Genomic DNA, 25,189 nt, shown 5'->3' with positions numbered 1-25,189 from the left:
TTATTGATGTAAAAATGATAAAATAATAATATCTTTATATTGACATTAGAAGCTAGTAAGTTAAGAGTGAAGAAGATTTTATGAGTTACAAATAAAATACTTAAAGTTGTTCTTTAAGTAGTAATTCTTTATGTCGTAGTAATGTATAAAAGTTAACTTTTACTTTGTTATTGTAAATATAATAATGTTCATAAACCTAACCACTTGTATTAAAATATTAATGAAAAATGGATTATCATAAATTATATTTATTAAATTATAAATTATAATATTAACATTAAAATTTCAACTTTCAATTTTCAGAAAAGAATACACAAATAATATCAACCTTTAAAAGAGTTTTTATTTTCTTAGACGAATTCTTTCTTCTAATTATTATTAAAATCATAATATTTTAATGATAATTCAACTCAAAATTAAACCATTAATAATAAATCAAATATTTTGGTTCTCTTATAAATGCATGTTCTATATAAATTAACCTCTTTTATAATGGAACATCTCAGAATATTAATTTTATAAATATAATTTATCATAAAAATACCTTACATAATGTAAAAAGTATTAAAATATTATTAATTTTTTACTCATTTAAGTTAAATGTAGAACACCCTACATAGATGTTGACATTGATGCAAAATCAATGTAGCAACATTTTCGACCTTTATTATACAATTGTATATTTTTAATTTTTTTCTTCTTAAAATTATCAATTCATTCATTATAATGATAAAAAGAAAAATAAGCAATAACATCGCGAAAATTTTTTGGTTAATACATAACACAGACGTATTAATAATACTCAAGCGTGTCGGTCTTCTTAGATAACATTTCTTGAGCTACAAGCTATATTCTTGTCAGAATTATCACTTTCTTTCTGACTTTCTTCAAATATAGATTTCGGAATTTTTATATGCCAATTTGGATAAACCGTACTTGTTCCATTTTCTTTAATTTTTTGTGGTGTATCTAGCACTGTTCGTTTTTGTTCGATCTGTTGACTTAACCTCTTCTGACTAACATATTTATTCATTTGTTCTTCTGTCAGTCTTTGCAGCATAATTTTACATTCTCGAGTATTCATAGTTATTGGTTTTACGATATTTATTAGATCAGTAAACGAATTTGGTCTATTAGTATTATTAACGAAATGCATTTCACGTTTACCTAATTTCTCGTTTCTTTTAATATTAATTTGGATTTTTTTAATAAGTGGTACATTCTTTTGTTTGAATTTAGGTTTCATTGTTTTAACTTTTATTGGTTTGCTTCTTTTTTTTGGTTTTGCTTTTTTTGTTTTCTCCATTTTGTAAGGAGTAATATCAATTTGTGTATCCAATTCATGGTATTTTTGTTTTATTATCTTTAATTTATCTTGGTCTTCTTTAATCTGCATTTTCATTAATTTCACTTTTTTTTTCAATACCTTTTCATATTTCCTCTCATAACGTTTTATTTCTTTTCTGATTTGTGCGAACTCTGTTGACAAATGTTTCTCTTGCATTACTAACTTTTGAATCCTTTCGCTTCTTGTTAATTCTTCTTTCGATTTTATGTCCTCATTTGCAATATCATACTGATCTATTTGTTTTTTAAGCATTTCAAAAACCGATCGAATTTTATCTTCATTATCCTTCACATTTGTGATTTCATTCATTTTCAATTAAATAATAGCAAGATCTATTATATGGTCACCCGTTTACTGACTAACTTAAATCTTATATCTCAAACCTTATAACGACGTTCAGTGACGCTGCTGCCAGAGGGCTACGAATAGCAGTCAATTCTCGCAAATTCTTCAGCGGCATGTACTCCTTCAAATAGCAGATTCTATAGTAAATTATTCTTGCTCCAAAATCTCAAGATTTAACAAATAGTTTGTCTTACCTTTAACAGTTCATTACATTTCATTTTGGCTCTCGAAATACATCCTAAAACATTTTATCAAATCATTTTATTACTAAACTTATTCACAAAACATTAACAAGAAAAAAAAGAAAACCATTTTTACAGCTAGTGTAATAATATTAAAAATAAGTTTCACAGAATTATTTTTAATAAGTTTCTGTTTTGAAAACGTTTGTTTTGATTACTTGAAAACGATGTTTTCAGACGTTTTAGTCACTCATCCTACGTCATCTATCACAGTGCTATTCACGAGTGGGGTCCGCCACACGGTTTGTCCCCATTTACGTCAATATTTCAGCATTCCCCCACTCCTTTTCCATTTTCACAACCCAAGCTTTGCTTGTGAATAAATCGAGAATCTCACACTTTTATGTATATGCTATTTTAAAAAACGATGTAGAAAAGAACTAAGGCATTAATTGTAATCACTTTCTAAATTTTTTTTTTCCGATGATGCCAACGTCTAGAAAAGAACGAAAGTGCGTAAGGGAACCTTAACTATGGACAGCACTGTTATAAAGACCCCGACATTGATCCTGCAACTAACCAATATGGACGAAGACTGTACGCTCGATACTTTTTTATCATATAATGTTTTCCACTTTCATTAAAAAAAATAAAAGATACCACACGACAGAGTAAACCCATTTAATACCTTTCAAGTGTATAACATTTTCAGTTTAATTTAAAAATTATAAAAATTTTATTCAGATCTTTCTTTCAGCTGGAATGAAATATAATTAATTTCTTTATTTCATTATTTCAAGTACATTTTAAATTCACGAGTCCCACCATGATCTGGGTTTCCATAATAACGAAGCCATGGAGTGAGGAAAGCCCATTTTAGGCGCGAGAAAATCTTAGCCAGCACTATTTTACTTGCCAATTAGTTATACCAAAAGCCAAAACATCTAGACGGTCACAAACACATTTTCAGTGGTATTTTTAATTACAATTTTAATCGCAAAGTATCTAAAATAATATTTATAGGTGGAATTTCTAGGTATTTAGTGATATTTATAAAGGTTTTAAATATATAGTAATTTGATAGGTCAATACAGTACAGTTCATTGACTATACTTAGAAAGTATCTAATATACAATATAATTTTTGTTTTTATGCCCAAAAGGAAATGTTTTCTATGCCATTTTAAACAGAAAAACCAATTACTTGCTGTTCTCTAATGTAATGGATTTAACCTTCAAAATTATCGACTAGAAGCCAACTTTTTTAGACCTTAGCGTAGGTTGTTGGATTCCGGATGCTATTATAGAAGATTATGCATAGCTACAGTTAAAAGTTCTGCAGTTAAATCGGATATAACAATATAGTACTCTCTGCGGATACAAAAATGACGAAATACGCTATAATATCTACAAAGCTTTAACATTGATATAATACTATTATTTTTTCATTTTTTTTTTTTAAATTATATAAAATGTATATTATCTATTGATTGAACTTGTTCGTTCTGCATACACCTTTGTGTTTGAAAGCTTATAACTTACAACTTAATTAATTTATCGTACTTCGCAAAATTAAGAAATGTGCAGAAATTTTCAAATTTCTTCGGTTTTCTAAACTAGAATATCGGTCTAACATAAATTTCCGTTTGATACATCTTCAATACTAATGCAAGTGGCACTACTTATACTTATATTCTCAATTAATACTGATAATTTTAATTATCTTTTATTATTTTGTATCATAAGTAGTTACATCCTATACAAGATTTTACCTTAAATCGTGATAAGTTGATAAAATAGATAAGTTCAATATTTCCATATAGATATTTCAAACACTTATAAAAAGATCTTGAATGAAATAAAATAAATGATAATATTAATTTCAAATGTTATCCTTTCAATATTATATAATTAAAAAGTTATGTGCAAATCGTTTTTTAAATATCAGAACTTCGAGATTTAATCTATTCAACAATAATCGTTTTAAGTGATATCCATTATCAAATCTTTTTGTAATATTCTATCAATCAATAACTAACAATTTTGTTATCATACAGATATAAGCTTCTTATCAAGAACTATACTCGATTTATATGGATTTTGAAAAGCATAAATTGTAGCTTTATTTTATATTTATTTCAATTTTAAGTTCCGTTCGTGGAAATTTAAATTAAATATAATTTCAATAAAAAAAAATTCATAGATTTTTCGATATAGTATTTTCTGCTTTGTCTAATATTTACCTAATATTGATAGCGCATACATTTTTCATACAATTATTATAAAATCTTATAAAATTTGTCATTTTCATTTTCATCTTCAAAAACATTGACAACTATTATACATAATTATTTAACGTTATTAGTTTACTTTATCTCTTTAAACTCCAGTATCGCGAAAACAAAGTGTAGTATGTTTATCTACCAGTTACACAAAAATGATAAATGAATGATACTGAACGTAAAAGATATTGTCTCTGGAAAAGTGAATTCAAAGGAAGCAGCCAAAGAGGTGTCATTCCAGAAATGATGACTCAAGATATCGATACGCGTGTTCCAGTAATATTATAGTGATCAACGGAAAATCAATAACAATCTTTAATCGGACACATACAGCCATTGATACGTATCATCCAAACCATTGATAATTTTTGCGATGTTAAGGTTCTTCGATTTCGATTCTACCGAAGAAATTCTTCGAAATCTTCTCAACCTGAAATGAAAAATTTTCACATGAACGAAACATAAAAGTAAATCAACGTTTAATTCACCGAATAAAGGCTTATAATCTTACAGCAGAAATTGATAACTGAGAATATTCAATCGCAAAAATTATTATAATCGAAGAAGAAGTACAGAAGAAACACCTGGCAGTAGCTTTTCTCTGTTTCAGGCAATGAATGTCAGTCAACGAGTTATCGTGAAATAAACGAGACGCAGAAATAAGCTTTTAATTTATTCGAGATTTAATTTATTTTGCGTGGTTGTTCTCGAAAAAGTATTAGTTTAAAACAAGATCTATTTTTGAATATTTAATAATGGAAAACAGGATTTGTTGTCTGCATTCTATGCTGGAAACAGTGATCTCATTTAAAAACGATACTGATAACAAAGATATGCAATCTATTTAAAGCACTTACCGCTGTTCAATTCTTATTTACGAACTACTCTATTTTTACATAAACCACATTAAGGTACATCATTTATGGTAAATTATATAATTGAATGTTCTATGCAGAGTAGGCCACGTTTTGCATCACGTAATTACGAAATCCTTGGTTAAATATCCCATCGAAGATTTTGATGTTTATGAAGAAATTTATTGGAAATTATCAGATTGCAGTTCCTAGAAAAAAGACTAATTCCATGGTACGTTGATAATTATTACCCGCGATCATTGCAGGGACAACATGATAACATTAATCATTTTTATATTTTTATATACACATTGTTTTCGAAACATGAATTCTACGCAAATTCTATGTACAATCCGAGCATATGAAATTCTTGAAAATTTTCAATTCGACATTTAATGTTAAATTGAACTGCAGTGAAAAAAGTTTCATGTATATTAATACAAATAATACAAATTGTCGTTACATTTATAAAATGAATGAAAAATGAAAGCTCATTAAACTTTTGAGCTATGCCAATCATTCGAGCTTTCAAGACGAATCCTACTAGTAAAGAAATAACAATTCTGTTGAATGCATGCAAAGATTGTACCACAGAATACAACTAATATAACAAAATTCTATTTATTCAGTAAAAAATAAATTTTTCTCTCTATGGATTACTCTATAGTAAAAAAATTTCATGCATATTAATGAAAATCGGATAAAATTACCATTACATTTGTAAGATGAATAAGGAAGCTATGTCAATCTTACAAACTTCTGAAACGAATAACATAATAATTTTGATAGAAAAAAATAATTCTGTGGAAATCATGCAGATATTGTGCCATAGAATGCTATTAGTAATCCAAAACTCGATTTATTCGTCACAAAATAAATTGATTGCGAAAAATCGGACATCGCCCAGCCTCGAGTACCCAAAATGGACGACTCTAACTGTCACAATATACTTTAAAGCAATATTAGCAATATTAGCAAACATTTATTTGACTATTTACAAACGAAATATTTATTGATAAACATGAAACACGTATTATACAACACAAAATGCTAAAACTACGACCATATTTTACATAATAACATATTTAAATCGAGAACTCTTTGCCCTTCATGCTTTCTGAGCTAAAGAACAATTACTCATCCTTTAAAATATTTACACACTTAACGTTCTACTATTAAGAAATAGTTTACATTGATAATTGAATATCTGCATCTTTATACCACTCTGCAGAATACTAAACATAAACTGATTTCTACTCGAACAAAAAATCCCACAAATTGAATTTTGACACGAATGGTATCTACATAAGTAACACCATTCGTTACAAAACTACATGCGGGTACTAGCTAAAATTAATTATAGGAAAATAGCTTTTTTTATCAGGAACTGACCTGCGTGTAACTACTACACACATGCTGAATAACAGGTTGTTGATAAAGCTTATGTGATCATGTGTATCTGAACATGTTACCGTTCATCCCCTTTACCCCGATGATTCAGTTTGACTCACCATTACAAGCTGTTGCTACCTATAAAAAAGCCGAAGTGCCGTTAGCCACTTATCAGTTCGTGAAGACGCGATACACCAAGTGAATCAAGACTTTTCCTTCCTGCAAACATGAAATCCTTCATCTTCCTCTGCCTACTAGTGACCCTCTGCGCCGCACAAGTAAGCATATGATTAATTAATAAAATTCGTTGGCAAATCGTGAAAATTTTTGAATTAACTCGAGGAACTTTAAAAAAGAACAGATCATGAATATTTAAATTTTTAAAATCGCATATGACACATTATAAATATTTGTTAAGTATAATAAAAAGTATATGCTTGAAAGTAATATTTGATACTTTCTACAATTGATTAGGTATCAAATATTATCTAATATAAATTAGTAATAAAAAACTGACATAAACAATTGGTAAATTTAAATCATATTGACCGATTTATACAGTCTTTAATATTCAAATTTCTAGTTTTATATCGTTTGTTATTTAAAAACTAAGCTTTACCTATTGTCAATTATTAAAGCGTTTGTAATTTATTAATATCATAAATATTGGAATTTTATTTATTTTCTAGATAATACGAATTCAATGATATAATTTACTAATTCAATTTAATAATTTTCGTTAACTTAATAAGTTTTTCGTTAAAAATAAAACTAGATGAAATAGATAAATAAAAAATTTGCAATGATCAGTTTTCGATTTTAACGATCGTAAATGTAATTCAATTTTTTAATCTCAGATACGACCACCCTCTAATGTATTAGATCAAGCAGTTCGCGCTATAAAAACTGCTAAAACCACGGTTCAAGATGCTATGTCAGATATGAAACGCAATAGAAGGACCATTGACATGAATACACGAAATCAAATTAGCAACATTCAATACCAAAGTTTTAAGAATATAAACGATATTCAAAGCACTCGTCTTAACTATATAAAAGTAAGTCTAATCTGTGATAAAATAATACGTTTTATTAAGGATGGAACAATTTATATTTTTATCAACTTTATAAGTATAAAAATTTATTAAGATTACTTTTATTCCATTTATAAAAATGAAACAATTTCTTATGTAATTTTAATTACCAATTTCTTTTTCTACTATTTTAAAGTTTATTTCTTAGGATCTAATCACCCTTTAATACTTTTTATAGGATTTAACTGTACCAAAGTTAGTGATAATTAATTTGTGTACTAATTAAAGCTATGAAAATCTAGGAAAAAAAAAGAAACATTATTCTAAAAATTTAAGACTATTAATTATAATAGTAATATCTGTTACTAGGAAAAATCAGAACAAGCAAAGGAAGCAGGCAAAAATGTTGATGATTGCTTAAATGCTGTTACAAATAACATGAGGACTGCCACTCAGACAGGAAATAGAGAACTTATAGCATGCGAAAACAAAGCAAAACAAGATCTTGATACACAGTTACAAGCATTCGACACTGAGGAAGCAGTATGTATCATATTTTTATACTGATAGATTTGAACAAATTATATAACAAATGTTCATACTTTAAAAATCATTATTAGAATGGACAGAAGCTGATCAATCAATTGGACAGTGTTTCTCTGGCGTGCTATAACTCAAACATTATGCAAATGGCTAATTGTATGATCATAAAGGTAGGGCTTATCAATATAGATATTCGCCAATATCAACAAAGGATTGCACAAGTGGAAAGACAAGTACAAAGCAACAAAAATAACATAATCACATCACAGTACTCTTGCAATAATAATGCTGTCACTAAAGTTCGTAATGCATCCTCACAAGCCATATATGATGTAACTGATTGTCTTAAAAACTAAGATGAATAAAGCAAATAATTGTGTCATTTACCTTAAGCTAATGCTTAATCACTGTCAGATATAAAATAAAATCTGTATTTCTGCATAAATTAAAGACTACAATTCCATGATACCATATTAAACCATCCTAAGACATCTGTGATAAGAAATTTTGGCAGTTCATTAAAAATTTAATTCGTTTCGTTATATTTAATTATCATTCTATGACTTTAAAGACATCATAAAATATGTTAGCTAATACATTATTACCTAATTTCATATTATTAAAAATAAGCTTAATTATAATGTCAAAGAAACATTAGAAGACTAAAAAACAATTTACATCTGGAGTCTTTAATTAATTTTCATTCACATGGCTGTATAGAAATTTCAAATAACATGCAACTTTTTTATATCTACATTTACCATCATTTGTTTTTACAACTTATATATACTTCTTAATATTTTGCAAATCAATTATATATTTTTTCTAGAAAAAAGAACACAATGAAGTATTTATATCCCATTAAAATTTCTTCTTAAAATGTTAAAAAAATTAAAAACAAGTAGCTCTAATAATTTAATTTTATCATTTAATTATGACAGTAGAAAATAAATTTATTGAATTTATTAAATTACATTTAGCAACATAAGACAGTTTGTCTACTACTTTTAAATAGTGCACATATACATGTATAAACTTTTATATAATAAAAATGAAACTCATGTCTGTATTTGAGACATATTTGTATATGTTAATATCAAATACCAATAAATCATGATACATAACAAAATCCTATTAACTTCTTGTTAGCCTCTGTTTCATATCATAATTTAATAATGTACAATTGTAAAATTAATACACTGGGACATTTTAACCATGATTTTATCTACAGTAATAAATGAACTAGTCTTTACTATATTATAAGATCGTTACCATGAAATTTGGTTATGTATGAAGTTTTCAATTTGCAATACCCAGAATTAAAATATTAACAAACTATTGTATGTATATTTACAATATAACATTAATCATTTTGAATACATTAATGAAAGAAATTTCTTATTGCAATTTTGATAAACATAAAAACATAATTATACATTGACAAACAATTGTGTATCACAAAGTATGATAATAAAGTATCTACAAAATATAATAACAGAATGTCTATTTTTTTATAAAATACATGCAAAACTTAAAAAATAATTTCCTCAATTTTAATGCATACAAAAATTATTTTAAGAAAACTAATACTTGATCCCACATTTTTATCCCCAAATTTAATTTTGGATTTTATTATTCATTACATACACTGATATCACTTATGACATTAACAAATAAATTTTATTACCATTAATATATATTATTTTCAGTGAATAACAAAGTAACAACTAAAGTCATTTTATGATTTTTATGTACTTAAAGCATTCAAGAAAAAGTATAGTTTTAATATTCTAAAGCAATTAAAATTTTGGTACTTAGAATGTATAAATGAAATTTTTTATCTTTAAAGGAATACAATCCAGTCAATCTTTTTTTAATTTAATACATTGAAATGTACCTTAATATACATTCTTATATTACTTAAAGCACTACACTGTTGATAAAATATGAATCACATACACAAGACACTAATTTGTACATATCGTATCAGTAGAAATATTTGAGATACAACTCTACCTTATAACAATGTAAAGAATGAATAATTTTAATGTTATACATCGAAGAATTAAATATTGTATGAGTGACATTCTGATGTTATAAAATATTTTATAAATTTATTTATTTATTTAATTGTTATCATATATAATATTTAAAGAAAGAGTTTATTTATGACATATCTACTGCACTTATTGACGTATTTTCTATTTGTAACAAAGGTTTAAAATTCAATTAACTAACGCTTTAACCTTTAACATATTATATGTATAGTCATATATTCACGAAGAGGTTATTAGTTTTTTAATATTAAAAAAAGTTTTAAAAAAGTTGTCGAACAATGACAACAGAAATTATATATATTTTGTTCTTCCTATTTTATCTATTCATTAGAGTTTGACATTGTATTTTGTATTTTATTGTGATCGAAATTCAATAATTGAATTTTCTATATGTATATAGTTACTGATAACATTTTACCTTCAATTGCTGATAAAAATTGTCAAAAAGATGTTGGAAAATATTAGTAATAGGATTCTAATATCCTTTATTTCTTGATTCGTGTTGTTAATATTATTACAATATAAACCTGAAATAGATAATAAAAAAAGATGGATAATACAAAATATGTCACAAAAAGGATGGTAAGGAAAATCAAAATCAAAATTAATAAATTCAACTAATTAAATTTAAGAAAATTTTCTATTATCGAATGACGAGTAGTGCCATCAAAACACTTATGTCATTTGTTGAATGAATTATTATCACATTTTATAGAATAAAATTGTCACCATGTATTTAAATGTAACTTACTTAAATTGTTCCTAAATCACAATAAATTAAAATTGTTTCTATCTCAGTCTCAGAAAATATACATAGATTTACTATTAGTATAGTTTAAGCTCTATATAACATCTACTGCTAAGAAAAATTAATAGAATAAATTCTGTAAATTATTAATAAAGCAACTTTTAAAACCAAAAAAGATTTTGTATTCCTTAAATAGCTTAAAAGTTCTTAATAGAATAAATTATTAAAAATTTTTTATAAATTTGTGATTTTAATGCATACATTTTGCAAGATTTTATTTCCAATTTATTTCACAAACTTATATGATTTGACTGTTCCAATCTACTTATCCACAGATTTTTTAAATTAAATTAATTGTCTGATATAACTATATTTTTTTCTTATTAGAATATGCTCTACTCATTATTAATAATTTGTTTTGTATACATCGACAAATCCTGTATCTCTCTAAATTCATAATTTCATTAAGAACTATACATTTTGTGATAACAAGAAAGAAATTTCTTTTTTAATCTTTGTAAGAAACATCTCTATGTCATACTGTATTTTATCTATAAACAAATGTAATTTATTCTCTGTAAAGGCATATGTATTTATGTATGTGTGTATGCACGTGTATATTTGACATTAATCGTAAAAATTTGTTTAAAACTTAACAAAGGCCGTGTGATATCATACATGATATTAATAGAAAATATTCTATACGCATTTTATAATCTACTCATAGATATCCTTGGTTCAACATTCATATGTATACTTGTATAATATATACACATACGTGGATCATATGTATATTTTTGTAGACTTTACTTAAATAAATAGTTGGTTTAAAGAAAAGATAAAATTGCGTTATGTAAAAACGAATACTTTTTTACAATCGTACAAGGAGTAAATATTTAATTTACATTGGTTGAAACATAACATGTTGAAATTTTTGAATAAAACTACAGTGTTACAGACTACTCTTTTACTTGCAAGGAGCCATTTTTCCCATTATCTTTCAATTACTAAATTGATACTATACTGAATTATATTTTAGTCTTATACGCTACTTCGTACAAGGTTTGCTAGATTTACTATCTATCTCAACAGACATTCATCTCCATAATAACAACATAGACATCGAGCCATAATAAGGATAATGATAGTCTTATATTTTGTTTCAGGTCACACGGTGATTATCCGTGACACAGATATATCAGCGAATTAATTCGACCAGCTCATTATTTTGTTGCAATAAATGTATTTCTTCTTCTTTTTTGTTTTAATTCACTTAAAACTAAGAATAGCAATAGTAGTTTTATAGCAGCAGCAGCAATAATGATAATATTTATAACTATTGTTAACATATTTCGATAAAATTATATTAATAATTATAATTGTAATCGTCATGATCATCATTTATATACATATATATTACGTGTATACGCGTACATGTATGATAATGCATGTTTACAGCGTACAAGACTATTATCATAGATGTACGCATATACTATACGTACTAAACCTTCTCATAAGAAATCTTATAGGTATGTATCAATTCAGCTCACGCAATCTTTTGCTTTATATTTTTAGAGATAACTTACATCTAAAATTATAACTTTTTTTAAATATGAAGGTGATCGTCAGCACCGCGTCGCATAATTTTCATTCTACTAAATAACATTTAACAACTCTTTTGAATGGATTAATTTTTGTAAATATTAAGTATATTATAATTCGAATGCAAAAAAAGTAAAAATTTACAATTTTTTAAATTAAATCTTCCAATATTTTTTAATATGTTGTATGATATGTTTAATACAAAAATTACTTTTTAAACATTTGATGAAATTTGTAATTATATTTAAATAATTTAGATTTAGATTTTTTGATTTAAATAATCTAAAAAATCATTGCATCGCGGTTCAAGACTTCCACTCTAGGGAGGAATTTAAAGATACATAAAAATACTAGTATGCAAGTAATTACGAGCGCATCGAGAGTACCAAATAACGAATTATCAAACTATTATTGAGTTGTTTTTAAAAAGGGAATTTTTTCCTCGAAAACGCACTAGCCTTTTGAAATTGAGACAATTGTGAAATATCATCGCAGTTACATTGTGATGTTATTACATCATAAAACAAATTCACAGTTATTCCAACTTATGCAAACAACGTATGTTTTGTACCTGAAAGAGTAGAATATCTCATTAACATAACAATTAGCAAGCTTTACATAATTAAAAATGTCAGAGGTAGTTAAATAATCGCAAGAATTCAATAAAAGTCCTATCTCATAAAATTAAACATAGTATAAGTTTTTATAACGTACAAACATGTTGACCAATACAAAAATTTCACTTAACTTGACAATTTGGTAAATAATCGAAAGAATATACCTACAAATCTTTTCAGAAAACTGTTTAATAAATGCGATTGTTTTAATGAATCATGAGCAAACTTTGGATAATCTAATTGTTATGCTAAGTATGTTCCCGACCTGTGATTTTTCCTCCCGATATGACAGTTATATTTAGGTGATTCGAAATCATCGTAATATTACATAATAAAGGACATTGACAATGAGCTGTAAAGATGCAAATAAAAAGGGCAGCTCATACTCTTCGCCATACCCAATAAGAGAGCATTACAATTTTCGAAAATATTGTGTTGAAGATATTGCTGGACGTGTCAATTATCAACACAAACACACAATATAAAATACAACATAGTCTTTTATGTAATGAAGCCAAATGAATGCTCCTTGGTACAAAATTTTTCTAATTTTATTGTTTAGAATGCATTGCTTATAAACTTCCTTATATATACATATATATTTATTTTTTCTCAATATTTCACGTAATTCCAACAACAAAATTTTAACTCTGTAAATATGGTTCAAAACTTTGAATAAAATCTGAATAAAGGAAACCAAGGTGCATACTTAAGACTTCCAAAACACATCAAACTCGATGTAGTATTTTTCAAAATGCGCAGGTACGCGAATGTACGATCTGACCTGTGCATCTATGTACTTGTCCACAATTTTCACCACTCCAAGACCTAGCAAGGACAAGAATCACCCTTGCCACTGATTCTTTGGTCATTGGTTAGTTTAATTTGGTCTGGGAATTCATTATATAATTCCACCTAAAACAATAGTATTATTTATTATACTTTAACTCACTAAATATAAACAAATTATTTATTATACTTATTTACTCACTAAATATAAACAAATAAATATAAAAAAGAATAACTCACTTCACTTTCTTGAGCTAAAGCATTTTTTGCTATCGTTTGGAAGGCTTGTTCAACATTAATGGCCTCTTTAGCACTAGTTTCAAAATATGGAATATTATTTTTGGATTGACACCATTGTTGTGCTTTTTTACCACATACCTGGAATGTATTAATGAAATTATAAGTTACTGAAAACTTAAATCAACTGAAAACAGGATAAATTTTTAAATAAAAAAGAAATAATCTTGAATAAAAATGTATGTTATTGTATTTAATGTAACATATAATAAAATATTTAAAATATTCTTACCACTTTGGATTCCAAATCAACTTTATTCCCAAGTACAACAAATGGAAAATTATCTGGATCTCGAGGAGAAGCTTGGATCAAGAATTCATCCCTCCAGGAATCTAAAGATTTGAAGCTAGTTGGTGCAGAAACATCAAATACAAGTACACAACAATCAGCACCTCTGTAGAAAGCAACACCTAAAGATTGAAACCTTTCTTGGCCAGCTGTATCCCAAATCTATTTAAACATAAAACAGAAGTAAGCAAAAATATAACATTACATAGATATTGTTTTACTTAATATATATTTACCTGCATAGTAACTATCCTATCATCTACCATTACTTCTTTGGTAAGAAAATCTGCACCTATGGTAGCTTTATATTGATTGCTAAATTTCTTGCTTACATACTGATTCATAAGGGAAGTTTTACCAACTCCTGAATCTCCAAGGATAATAACCTTAAGTAATAGTTTCTTATGAGAAGTCATTGTAAACTAAAAACAGAAAAAGTATATCTGTCATGAGTATAAATTGCTCATAAATTAAATTACAAGAGTAAACCTTACTAGTATTATATAGGACACTACTTAGAAATGCAATAAATGAAGACTAAATCAAATTATTGAAATGTTTTATTTAGAAAATATTCTACAAAGATAATATTATGATATATAACTATGAATCAGAGTCAGAACCTTTGTAATCAAATGTATATGTACTGTATGTGCAATTCTGATAAGACTGAAATACAAATAACAAAATTGCTATATTGAATTAATTATTACCAGCTAATTAAAAGTATATTTTATGTACTTTAAAATGAATAAATACGAAATTTGACTGCTTGAAATTTGTATATAAAATATATCATGTAATACCTCGTAAAACTTAGAATCATAAATTGAATACTTCGTGGCGAAATTTTTTTCGATCTTAAGTAAATATCGTACTAGCGTACAACACTACGAATATGAAGTCGCACTGTAAAATGATATAAACGCAAAACAGCAATCCAAATGTCACGGATAGATGACTTCTCTTAGTGAATCATTGAATGTGAATGGGTAAAGTACTCCCCTTGCAATGACGTATATACATTACTTAAAAAAAATCATTGTATGAAGATGTTTCTAATATGTGTTTTGGCGGTTAACGTCTAAAATGTTTAAATGATATTATCATAAAAATACAATACATCATATCAATGTAAAAAGAAATATGATAAAATAATAATGTACGTGATGAGACAGACACAAAATAGAATTCGTTTAACTGCGATGCTTGAAAACCTGTCAACACGCGATTTCGACAATTGAGATTTACTACAAGGTTTGAACAAGTGTCCAAAGAAACATACATGACGTTCGTTGAAAAATGTGAACAATAATCAATAAAATAATAAAATGTCAATTATAAATAACGTTACCTTGAATTAGATAGAAAACAGAGGGTGAAATTCCTTTCAGCCAGTACTTCACACAAAGAAAATGGCGTGTTATGAAATCACGAGTATGACAACGATGTCGTCACCTGTTCTTCGCCTCTTTTATCGACCGAGGTATAATCAAATCTCGACTGTTAAAATCGATTCAATACTCGATACACTTACATTTGATAAAAAATGCGGTAACATTTGAAAATTTTATCTCGATTAATATAATACAATATAATATAGACAGTTCAAATCTTAGGTATTAATAAATCAAATATTTCCTTTAAAATATAATATAATAGCAAAAATTATATTTATGAAAAAATAACCTTTAATTTTATTTTTTAGTTACAAGTTATACGTGTAATTTATTGGAAGACATATCTTCTTTTTGAAGGTTTGTTTTCAGTGGAATCCTTATTATCAGTATTCCAAACATGTCTTCTTTTTTTATTCGTTTGTTCATTATGTATTTCCTGTTGTAAATTTGTTGAAGAGTGTAATTTATCTTGTAACTTAGAATGTTCGTTAATTTCATCATCAGACGATGAGTCTTCTTTTGTATTATTTGACGTAAAATAATCTTGATTTTTCACTAAACAATGTTTAATTCCTGTATAACCGCTATAAATGAACAAAATTACATATAATCACATAAGTAAAATAATCTATGTACACGCATGCATGTGCGTGTATATATGTATATATTTGTTATAAACATACGTCTGTTTGCGATAAAGTTGGTAAAAGCCTTTATTACTGCTCAATTCAGCTAACTTGAATAAAAATTTCTCATCGTGACTAATAACGATTAATTGAAAATTTTTTTGATATTGTGATCGTAATTTAACAACCCTTTAATACAAAGATAAGTTGTGTTAAAATTTAAAATTGTATATTTAAAATAATTTCAATAAAAATTTCTTAAAACATACGTAGCCAAAGCATTTGCTAGACTATCAGCATTTTCTTGATCCAAGTTTGTTGTTGGTTCATCCAATGCTAGAATTCCACAATCCTTACAAAATGTTTCTGCTAATGCGAGTCTTATAATTATTGATGCTAAAACCTAGAATTAAATTTTATGTAAATAATCAAATTTATTGCTCTTACTAATATTACTATAGATTAAAACTTACTTTTTGACCCGCACTACAACGACCTTTCATATCTATTTCATGTCCATATTTTATTTGCACTAATTTGTAATTATATGTTCTTCTTATGCTACCTATCCCTTCAGTAGCATCTGTGCGAATTGCTATGCATGTTGTATCTGTTCCAGTATATACAAGCTTCCACATCTGTTTCATGATTTTATTAACTGTGGCCATACGTTCTTCATGATATTCTATCATAGCTACATCTAGCACTTTGCTATATGCTTTTAAGTTTAATATCGTTTCTTCTACAACCTAGTTAAAAAACAAAACAAAAAATTCAATATTTACTTAAGTTACTAATGCTAAACGCTAAATATAAAAAATTTGAAAATTTTTCACTACCGTTAGTTCGATGCACTTGTTTTTGTAATTTTTACGAGCTTGTCTGTATTCTTGCTTCTTTAATACTTCAGTATAATGCTGTACTGTTCTTTCTAATTCTTCTTGACTTCCTTTAATCATATTTTTCTAAAAATATTTTATACTAATTTAATTCTTATATTAATATATCGTGAATGATTTAAAATAATTGGCCTTTTAAAATATTTATAAATAATTAAAATGTAATAAATATGTATATATTCATTACACGAAATATCAAGAAAATAGTTATTTTCTTGTATATATAATAGTTATAAAATAACAAAATATTTTACCTGGCGGAGTATAGCTTGTTCTCGACTTCGTAAATTCTCCCATTCGTTAAGTGCTTGAGAATAATTTATAGCATTTAATCTTTCTTTTATACTTAAATATTTTTGATGTACGTTACTAACTGTTTCCTGAGTTTTTCGTAATGTGAGATTATCGGATAATTCCCTTTTCCGAACTTCTTGACGACTAATTTCTTCTTTTGAATTACTTATCATTGTTTCTATATCACCTTTCTCATGAAGCAGTTTATTAAGTAATTTTTCATAATTTTTTATTTTTGATTCAGAGCATTCTAAAGATTCTGGAATTTTACGATATGTAAAAGCATCAACCTCATCCTGCACTTTCTGTAATTCAGATAAACGTCTAACTCCTTCTGCTATCAATTTCCTATCTATTTCTTGTTCCTCCCAATTATTTTTCTAAAAAAAAAAGAAATTATTGTATATTTTTTATATTATAAATTGAATGAAGACATTAATATATACAAAAGTAATTAAAAAAATATAATTTTTTATTATAACATAAAAACATATACCTTTTTTCTTTCCAATTCATCAAATTTTGAATTTAATTTAGTTTCTGCTGTAACCACTTTTTCTCGTAACGTATCAACTGATTTTCCAAGAGAAATTTCTTTTAAATATAAAACTTCCTGTTTATCCTTCAACTCTTTTAATTTTTGCATGTCTGATCGTATTTTTAACAATTCTTCATGTAATGCATTCTGTTCTTCCCGAACACTATGTAAGTTTTCATTATGTGTATTTATTCTAGATTGTAATTTTTCAATATCATCACGAATATTTTTTAAAGACATTTTCAACTCTTCTCTTTGGGTTTGAGTTTCTTCAAGGCTACGTTTCGTTTTAATACCTATAGTATTGAACACATAAAAAAGATTTTAATATATACACAAAGAATATAATGATACTTTATTATTTCTTAAAAATTAATTTTACTATATTAATATACCTGCTTCAATCATACGAGTATGAAGATTATCAATTGTTTGTTTAAGTTTAAAAGTTTCATCTATATATGTATCCCATAATATAATATCACCTATGATATCTTTGCATATTCTTAATTTATTTTCTGGATTAGATCTTTTTGTTTTTAATTCTAGTAAAGTTGTTCGAGATTTATTCAATTTATTTTTTAACACTTCTAAATCATTCCTAAAAAATTGTGCAAAACGTAATAAATTTTGAAATGAAATAATAAGACAAATATATGACAAATAATACAAAATTTACGTTAATTTCTTTAATTCAATCTCTTCTGACTGTATTATTTTTTCAACAACTGGTTTTAACTGCAACATCTTATCATATATTTCTTGTTGTGTTTTTAATTCTTTTTCACATTCATGTAAACGATTTGGATGATTTTCCATTTCACTTTCCATTTCTTGTAATAAATTTATAACAGTTTCACGTTCATCGAAACCTCTATGACACAGAGGACAACAAGGATTTATTTCTTTCAACTGTTTTATATACTCTTTATAAGCTGCTCCCTGATGAGCATATACTCCCCTTTTATCTTGAAGATCTTTTACTTTTTTTGATTGTAATAATAATTTTTCATCAAAATTTTTGTAGTGACAGATTGATGAAATTTTTTCTTTATTCACTAAAAACGAAAAATTTGTTGTCAATGATACCATTAATAAATATTTAACTATAGGTATAAATATAAATTTTTAGTTATTAAATTTTGAACTCACAATTTACTTCTTTTTTCTTGTTTTGAAGTTCATGTTCAGTATGTAATATTGTTGTTTCCAATGTAGTTATTTGACGTTCCTCTGTTAAAATTTCTTGATTAATGGATTCTATTTCATTTGCCTAAAAATTAAAAAATTTCAGAAAGTAAACACACTTTGTTCTTATGAGGGTTATGTAACGAAAGTACAAATACCATTTCTTTTTGAACCATATCTAGATTACTTTTTAATTTAGTTTGGGGTATTTCTTTAATATCTAATAAAATCATTATTTTTTCTTTGTGTTTATTTTTCAATTTTTCTATTTCTTCTTCTTTAGTAAGTAATGTAGATTTATTTAATTCTAATTCGGCTTGCAATGAACTTTGTTTTAATAATAAAGCTATTTCTTCATCAACTGTATTTAGTAATGTTTCCATTTTATTTCGGGTTTTAATTTTGTCAGCAACTTGTTTATTCACTGTATTTACATCCAATTCTTGATTCAGTTGTTGGATTTTTGCCTGTGCTTCTTTTATTTTTAAATCAATGGAATTTAATTTATTTCCTGCTGCACTAAGCTAATAGAAATAACCTTGAATAAATTTAAAATTAAAAGTAACAGTACATTAAAGAAACATATACACAACCTGCTTAATATCTAATGTTATTTTATTAACTTCTTTCCTTGTTTCAATTACTTCATTTTCTTTCAGATCTTTCTCTGAATCTAATTTTGAATGTGTGCTACGTAAAGTATCTATTACTTTTTGCAATTCTTTTTCTTCTTCATCTCTTTTCATTCTATTCTCTTCTGTTTTATGCTCTAGTTCTCTCATCTTTTCTGTCAACCTTTTAGTAAGAGCTAAGACCTCTACAAAATTTTGAATTTTATGTGGATATACCTAATTATAACTTTAAATTTGTATTTATTATTTATTATCATTTTAGATTCATACCTAATTCTGATACATTTGAATTAGCAGCATCAAGATTCCAAGCAGATTTAAATTATTTGATATTCTAGACTCATCTTCAGCAATATTTTTCAATTTTTCTTCAAACTAAACATTTCATAAAAAAAAATTCAATTCAAAATACTGCATTTTTCATTTTAATAATATATACTATACCTCTGCAATTTTTTCAACTTTTTTTATTAATATTTCATTATATGCCCCTAATTGTGTTAATAATTCTTCTGTAGTTCCTTCAAACACATACTGTAAATCTTCTTTTAATCTATCCAATTGTTGTTTAAACATGGTATATTCTGACATCTTTTTCTCTAAAAAAAATCATACGAATGCATAAGAATTTCATTTATAAGCAAAACTATTTCTAATATTTAATAAAATGTTACCTTCTTCATTTTGTAGATCTTTATAATCAGCAGTTACTTTCTCCAATTTTTTAATTTTTTCATTTATAGGTTCTAATTCTTTATTAAGTTCTTCAATCTTAACTTTAGAACTTTCCAATCGTTTTTTATTATCTTCAAGTCTTGTTTCTTTATCAACAACTTCATTAACAACAAGTTGACAGTTCTGTTTTTGCTCTTTTAATATACTTGTTTTTTGTTTTAAATCTTTTATATATTTCATGATACTTTCAAGTGCTTTATTAAATTTACAACTATCAAAAATCTCATCAAATTTTTCTTTTAATTTTTTACCATCTTGAAAAGGCCAGTTAAGATCTTCTTGATGGCAGAAGATTACATAATCTAAAATAGGTTTTGAAACTCCCATTGCTAATGTAAGTTCTGTATCAACATTAGCACATCGATTAGTTATTGATACTATCTATACAAATATAAAAATCATTAAAAAAGTCTATTTCTGTTTCTATTAATATATTTAATTCATATTGACAAAAAACATACCTCTTTTGTTCCTTTATTTATTCTGCTTAAAGCACTATCAAGTGTTTTAAATCTCATTGTTACATTTCCTTTTGTAGATTCTATTGTTCTACATATTGTATATAAATTACCTTTTCCATCAACTATTTCAGCCCTTACAACACCTCGAACCTATTTAAAAATTTGAAATTAAAGAAAGCAATATTATTAAAGAAAATTATTTTAGAAACTATTTTTAAATTCAGAATCTTAAATCTATTTTACATTTTCGAACTAATAATTATTGATAATTGATAATTATTCATAATATTAATATAATTATGTTCTAAATGATAAATTAAAAAATATATAAAATAATACTAAATATTATATTATACCGATGAAGTCGCCAATAGAGTTGGATCGTGAATAAAAAACTTTCCTCTTTCTGAACCGGGTGGAAATTCACCGCAAGTAGCAAATTTAAGAGCTTCAATAATTGTTGTTTTTCCAGTGCCATTTGGTCCAAGAATAAGCGTTAAAGGACGAGAAAATTGAATCAAAGCTTCATCGCTTTCATCACCAAAATTACGAATACCACGAATAGAAAGTCTTCTTATTCGTGACATTATTTGAAATGTATTAAATTTAGTTTAAGTACTACAAAATAATATAATAAATTAAACGAGCAGAACAAATAATAAATTAACAGATGAACAATAAATTAAAATGATTCTTTGGCTTCGAACTCGCGCGAATGGGACAATAAGTCACTCATAATGTTAGCATAGAATGAAATAGTTAAGATGAGAGTACTTTAATTTCAAATATATAAAGCAATTTTGAATGTTATATCTTTATATTGCATTAAGCTACTTTAGAATAAATGTGTTATAATGTATTGTATTATCAAACAAAACTTTTATCATTTATTTTATTTAATTCATAATGCAGTTTATAAATTAAATGTTGTAAATGTCATTAATTAGAACATAAAACAAAAAATTATGAAATCTAAACTTTTGGAATTTATGAAATAAACAAGATATATTTAATTTTTATAAAATAACATTATAAAATAGTATAATTAAATCTTGCTTTTCATTTTAGCTGTTTATAACAAAATATTTGTTAATTTTTTTATTTTTGCATATATTTTGTTTTTATATGATAAAAACTATAAGAAAAACTGTATTTTTATGCAATATTAATATAACTTTAGCATAAAAAGGAATATATATATACACATACAAACATGGATATGATACATAAAATTTTGTCTGCTCGATTAATAACCCTATACAAAATTTGAAAAATATCGTGTATTTGAAAATGAGAAAATAAAACAAAATTGTCAAAAGCAATAAATGAATAGAGTAGCATGTTAAATCTTACAATCTAATTTATAAATCGAATACGAGTATCTTTCGATGATGGTGGTTTTGTTATACAAAACATAACCATGCATCCAATTTTTAATCAAACAATATATAATTTATCACTGTCTTTATATTTGTTAAAGAAGATAAATAAACAATTTTTCATAACTTTTTATTCAAGTACGTGTATCAAATGTTACAGTGAATCGAATATAATATCGCAAAGTAGTCCATGGAAGGTACTATTTTTTGGTACAGATGAATTTTCAGTTGAAAGCCTGAAAACCTTACATAAAAAATAGTAAGAAGGATTCATTCTAATAGTTTCATTTATTCAGTTTGAAAAAATTTAATAATATACATTTATTTATACACAGTAAAGTTAAAGAAATAGAGCGACTGGAAGTTGTTACTATAAATAACAAGAAAGAGAATGCTGTTACGAAATATGCAAAACAAAATAAAATTGTTGTAAATAAATGGCCAATTGAAGTCAATAAATCAGAATTTCACATTGGAATAGTGATCTCATTTGGTCATCTAATTCCATCTAAAATCATAAATGCATTTCCATTGTAAGTTGTCTTTTTCTTGATAAAAATTTTCTTGATTTATAGATTTATTATTTCATTTTATATATAGATGTATGTTTATTGTTTTTTTTAGAGGTATGTTAAATGTACATGGTAGTTTATTACCAAGGTGGAGAGGAGCATCTCCAATAATATATGCATTAATAAATGGAGATTCACAAACAGGAGTTACAATACTGAAGATAAAGCCGAAAATGTAAACTGTGTTACAATATAAAAATATATAAAGTTTTATTACATAAGCAAAATAAAAAGAATACTTTAGTAAATATTAAATATAAGTATACTTAATATTATTTAAATTAAATATTCTTTTAGATTTGATGTGGGAGAAATAATATTGCAAAAGCAAGTAGATATTGATGAGCATGAAACAATGCCAGAATTATATATAAAATTAGCAAAACTTGCAGCAAGTCTTTTAGAAAAAACATTTGAAAATTTATTAGAGTCATTAAAGTATGCAAGACCCCAAGATGAAACAAATGCAACATATGGTGAATTAAATATATTTTATTATTAATAAATTCTGATTATTATAATGCATGTATTACAAATTACTAATTGATAGTTAATTTTTAGCACCAAAAGTATCATTAAAAATATCTTTAATCAATTGGAATGAAATGTCCGCAAGTAATGTTTATAACTTACATCGTGCTCTTTTGAGTTTATATCCTTTATCTACATCATTTCAAAATGTAAAAATAAAATTATTGGATATTCAGAAAATTGAAACAAATTGGATAGTAAGAAATTTTGAAGGAGAAAAACCAGGTACAAATACAGTTTTATATATATTTCTTTATATACAAAAATGGTTTAAAAGTGTTTACAATACTAGATTATTACTGAATGTATATATAAATAAAATTTTGTATTTTTAGGGACTGCTATATATGATAAAAAATATAGTGCATTAGTTATAAAATGTAAGGAAGGCTTTGTTTCTGTGAAGAAAATAATTGTACAAGGTAAACATTCTATGACTGCTCTTGATTTTTCTAATGGCTATATATCTGGAAAAAATAAGACAAAAATAGCTTTTATTTGAATTTCTTATAGTTTTCAAAAGTTATATTAACTTATTGTTAATGTAAATACGATGTAATTCATTTGTAATATGAAAAAATATTACAAAACCATATATATGCATCATAATAAGATTTAATTTTGCATAGAATACTTAAAATCTACATTAGCAGCTATTAAATTATATTTTGAAAAGGAATATAAAAAAGATTGTACATAAATTACAAATATCAAAAACAATTTTGAAATTATAACTTGATGTTTTAAATTATGCCTTACCTTTCCAAATACGAGGAATTCTTGATGAATGTTATATACACACATTCAGGTGTATACATATGCACACGTAGAAATAAAACGGAAAAATATATACACACATGTAGAAGTAAAAATATAAAATTAGACAGAATAATCTGTTAAAAATAAGTACTAAAAATTTCACTGAATAGATATAAAGGTTTTAATATATATATTTTAAAGTGAAATTTGCAGTATGTATTTTTAAGAGACTTCTATAAATAGAGGAAAAATTTTGTCTATATTCTGTATATTTTACAAAAAACAATGACATTCAATGTCTTAATTTATTTGAACGTAGAATTATAGCTGCAGACATAAAATTGTTGATATTAAGTCTCAGATTCAGAGGCCTGAAATGAAAGAAATATTTTACTATTACAGATTCTTTCTTTTATTGAATTAAGTTAGCTTCAATATATATTCCTAGTGACAATTTTAGATCAAAGATAAAAGTATCCATAAATAAGTTTTAGCCTAATTTGTTGCTTTGGCTGCTTCGAAATTATACGAAGTGTAGGTGTATTATCCATCTTTTATGAAGAATTGTTCCCATTTTCTTATAAAAGTGAGATTTTAAGTTTTTTTCGTATTAATAACTAATTGCCACTCGATATTTCGTAAATGGAACGTTGTATTTGATTATTCAATAAATAAAGATGGCACAGCTTTTACTGAAAATAATTAGTTAATGTTAGCAACTAGTTATTAATAAGACTGTTTGTTCTATGTTTAAGATTATTGAAAGAATTTATAATTTATATATATATATATATATA

At 25.6% G+C, this 25,189-nt stretch overlaps 6 protein-coding genes across 7 annotated transcripts in view; 2 read left to right on the top strand and 4 right to left on the bottom strand.

Moving 5' to 3' along the window:
- Window positions 1-784: 784 nt before the first annotated feature.
- LOC108547648 (uncharacterized) lies at window positions 785-2,432 on the bottom strand. Of its 2 annotated transcripts, XM_017900247.1 has the most exons (3): window positions 2,094-2,432; window positions 1,888-1,931; window positions 785-1,814 (listed from the first exon to the last, which is right to left on the bottom strand). In XM_017900247.1, exon 3 carries the CDS (start codon window positions 1,655-1,657, stop codon window positions 821-823), a length of 837 nt encoding a protein of 278 aa, XP_017755736.1. In that variant the 5' UTR covers window positions 1,658-1,814; window positions 1,888-1,931; window positions 2,094-2,432; the 3' UTR covers window positions 785-820. The 2 variants fall into 2 exon arrangements, with proteins under 2 accessions (XP_017755736.1, XP_017755737.1); XM_017900248.1 differs by lacking the exon at window positions 2,094-2,432 and having other exon boundaries at window positions 1,888-2,027.
- Window positions 2,433-6,425: 3,993 nt separating this feature from the next.
- On the top strand, window positions 6,426-8,424 carry LOC108547645 (uncharacterized). The gene is made up of 4 exons (XM_017900243.1): window positions 6,426-6,680; window positions 7,260-7,460; window positions 7,806-7,979; window positions 8,057-8,424. The coding sequence occupies exons 1-4, from the start codon at window positions 6,630-6,632 to the stop codon at window positions 8,333-8,335; spliced, it is 705 nt and encodes a 234-aa protein (XP_017755732.1). The 5' UTR covers window positions 6,426-6,629; the 3' UTR covers window positions 8,336-8,424.
- A 4,259-nt stretch (window positions 8,425-12,683) lies between these two features.
- On the bottom strand, window positions 12,684-15,896 carry Rab7 (RAS oncogene family member Rab7). Its single transcript, XM_017900236.1, has 5 exons — window positions 15,733-15,896; window positions 14,615-14,800; window positions 14,322-14,540; window positions 14,033-14,170; window positions 12,684-13,918 (listed from the first exon to the last, which is right to left on the bottom strand). Exons 2-5 carry the CDS (start codon window positions 14,792-14,794, stop codon window positions 13,832-13,834), a joined length of 624 nt encoding a protein of 207 aa, XP_017755725.1. The 5' UTR covers window positions 14,795-14,800; window positions 15,733-15,896; the 3' UTR covers window positions 12,684-13,831.
- A 210-nt stretch (window positions 15,897-16,106) lies between these two features.
- On the bottom strand, window positions 16,107-21,738 carry rad50 (DNA repair protein rad50). Its single transcript, XM_017900239.1, is given in 18 exon segments — window positions 16,107-16,362; window positions 16,462-16,593; window positions 16,674-16,807; window positions 16,878-17,153; window positions 17,244-17,369; window positions 17,558-17,977; window positions 18,094-18,431; window positions 18,531-18,736; window positions 18,815-19,193; window positions 19,288-19,408; window positions 19,482-19,847; window positions 19,917-20,140; window positions 20,226-20,271; window positions 20,274-20,330; window positions 20,400-20,554; window positions 20,630-21,071; window positions 21,152-21,301; window positions 21,508-21,738. Coding segments are annotated over 18 exon segments (4,059 nt in total).
- Window positions 21,739-22,571: 833 nt separating this feature from the next.
- The window catches only part of LOC108547633 (methionyl-tRNA formyltransferase, mitochondrial), a 3,068-nt gene continuing 450 nt past the window's right edge, over window positions 22,572-25,189 (top strand). The window contains exons 1-6 of the mRNA XM_017900231.1: window positions 22,572-22,789; window positions 22,866-23,063; window positions 23,155-23,277; window positions 23,400-23,578; window positions 23,664-23,858; window positions 23,969-24,055. Coding sequence (XP_017755720.1) covers window positions 22,572-22,789; window positions 22,866-23,063; window positions 23,155-23,277; window positions 23,400-23,578; window positions 23,664-23,858; window positions 23,969-24,055 — 1,000 coding nt within the window. The remainder of the gene's footprint in view (window positions 22,790-22,865; window positions 23,064-23,154; window positions 23,278-23,399; window positions 23,579-23,663; window positions 23,859-23,968; window positions 24,056-25,189) is intronic.
- LOC108547632 (PHD finger protein 14) overlaps window positions 24,904-25,189 on the bottom strand; it is a 4,538-nt gene continuing 4,252 nt past the window's right edge. The window contains exon 14 of the mRNA XM_017900229.1: window positions 24,904-25,084. Within this exon, the coding sequence (XP_017755718.1) occupies window positions 25,082-25,084 (3 nt within the window). The 3' untranslated portion in view covers window positions 24,904-25,081. The remainder of the gene's footprint in view (window positions 25,085-25,189) is intronic.

The sequence above is a fragment of the Eufriesea mexicana genome, unplaced genomic scaffold (assembly GCF_001483705.2).
Source record: "Eufriesea mexicana isolate 0111107269 unplaced genomic scaffold, ASM148370v2 scaffold1146, whole genome shotgun sequence".
NCBI classification, from domain to species: Eukaryota; Metazoa; Arthropoda; class Insecta; order Hymenoptera; family Apidae; genus Eufriesea; species Eufriesea mexicana.
The sequence above is the reverse complement of the archived record's forward strand: the minus strand, read 5'-3'. Positions and strand labels throughout refer to the sequence as shown.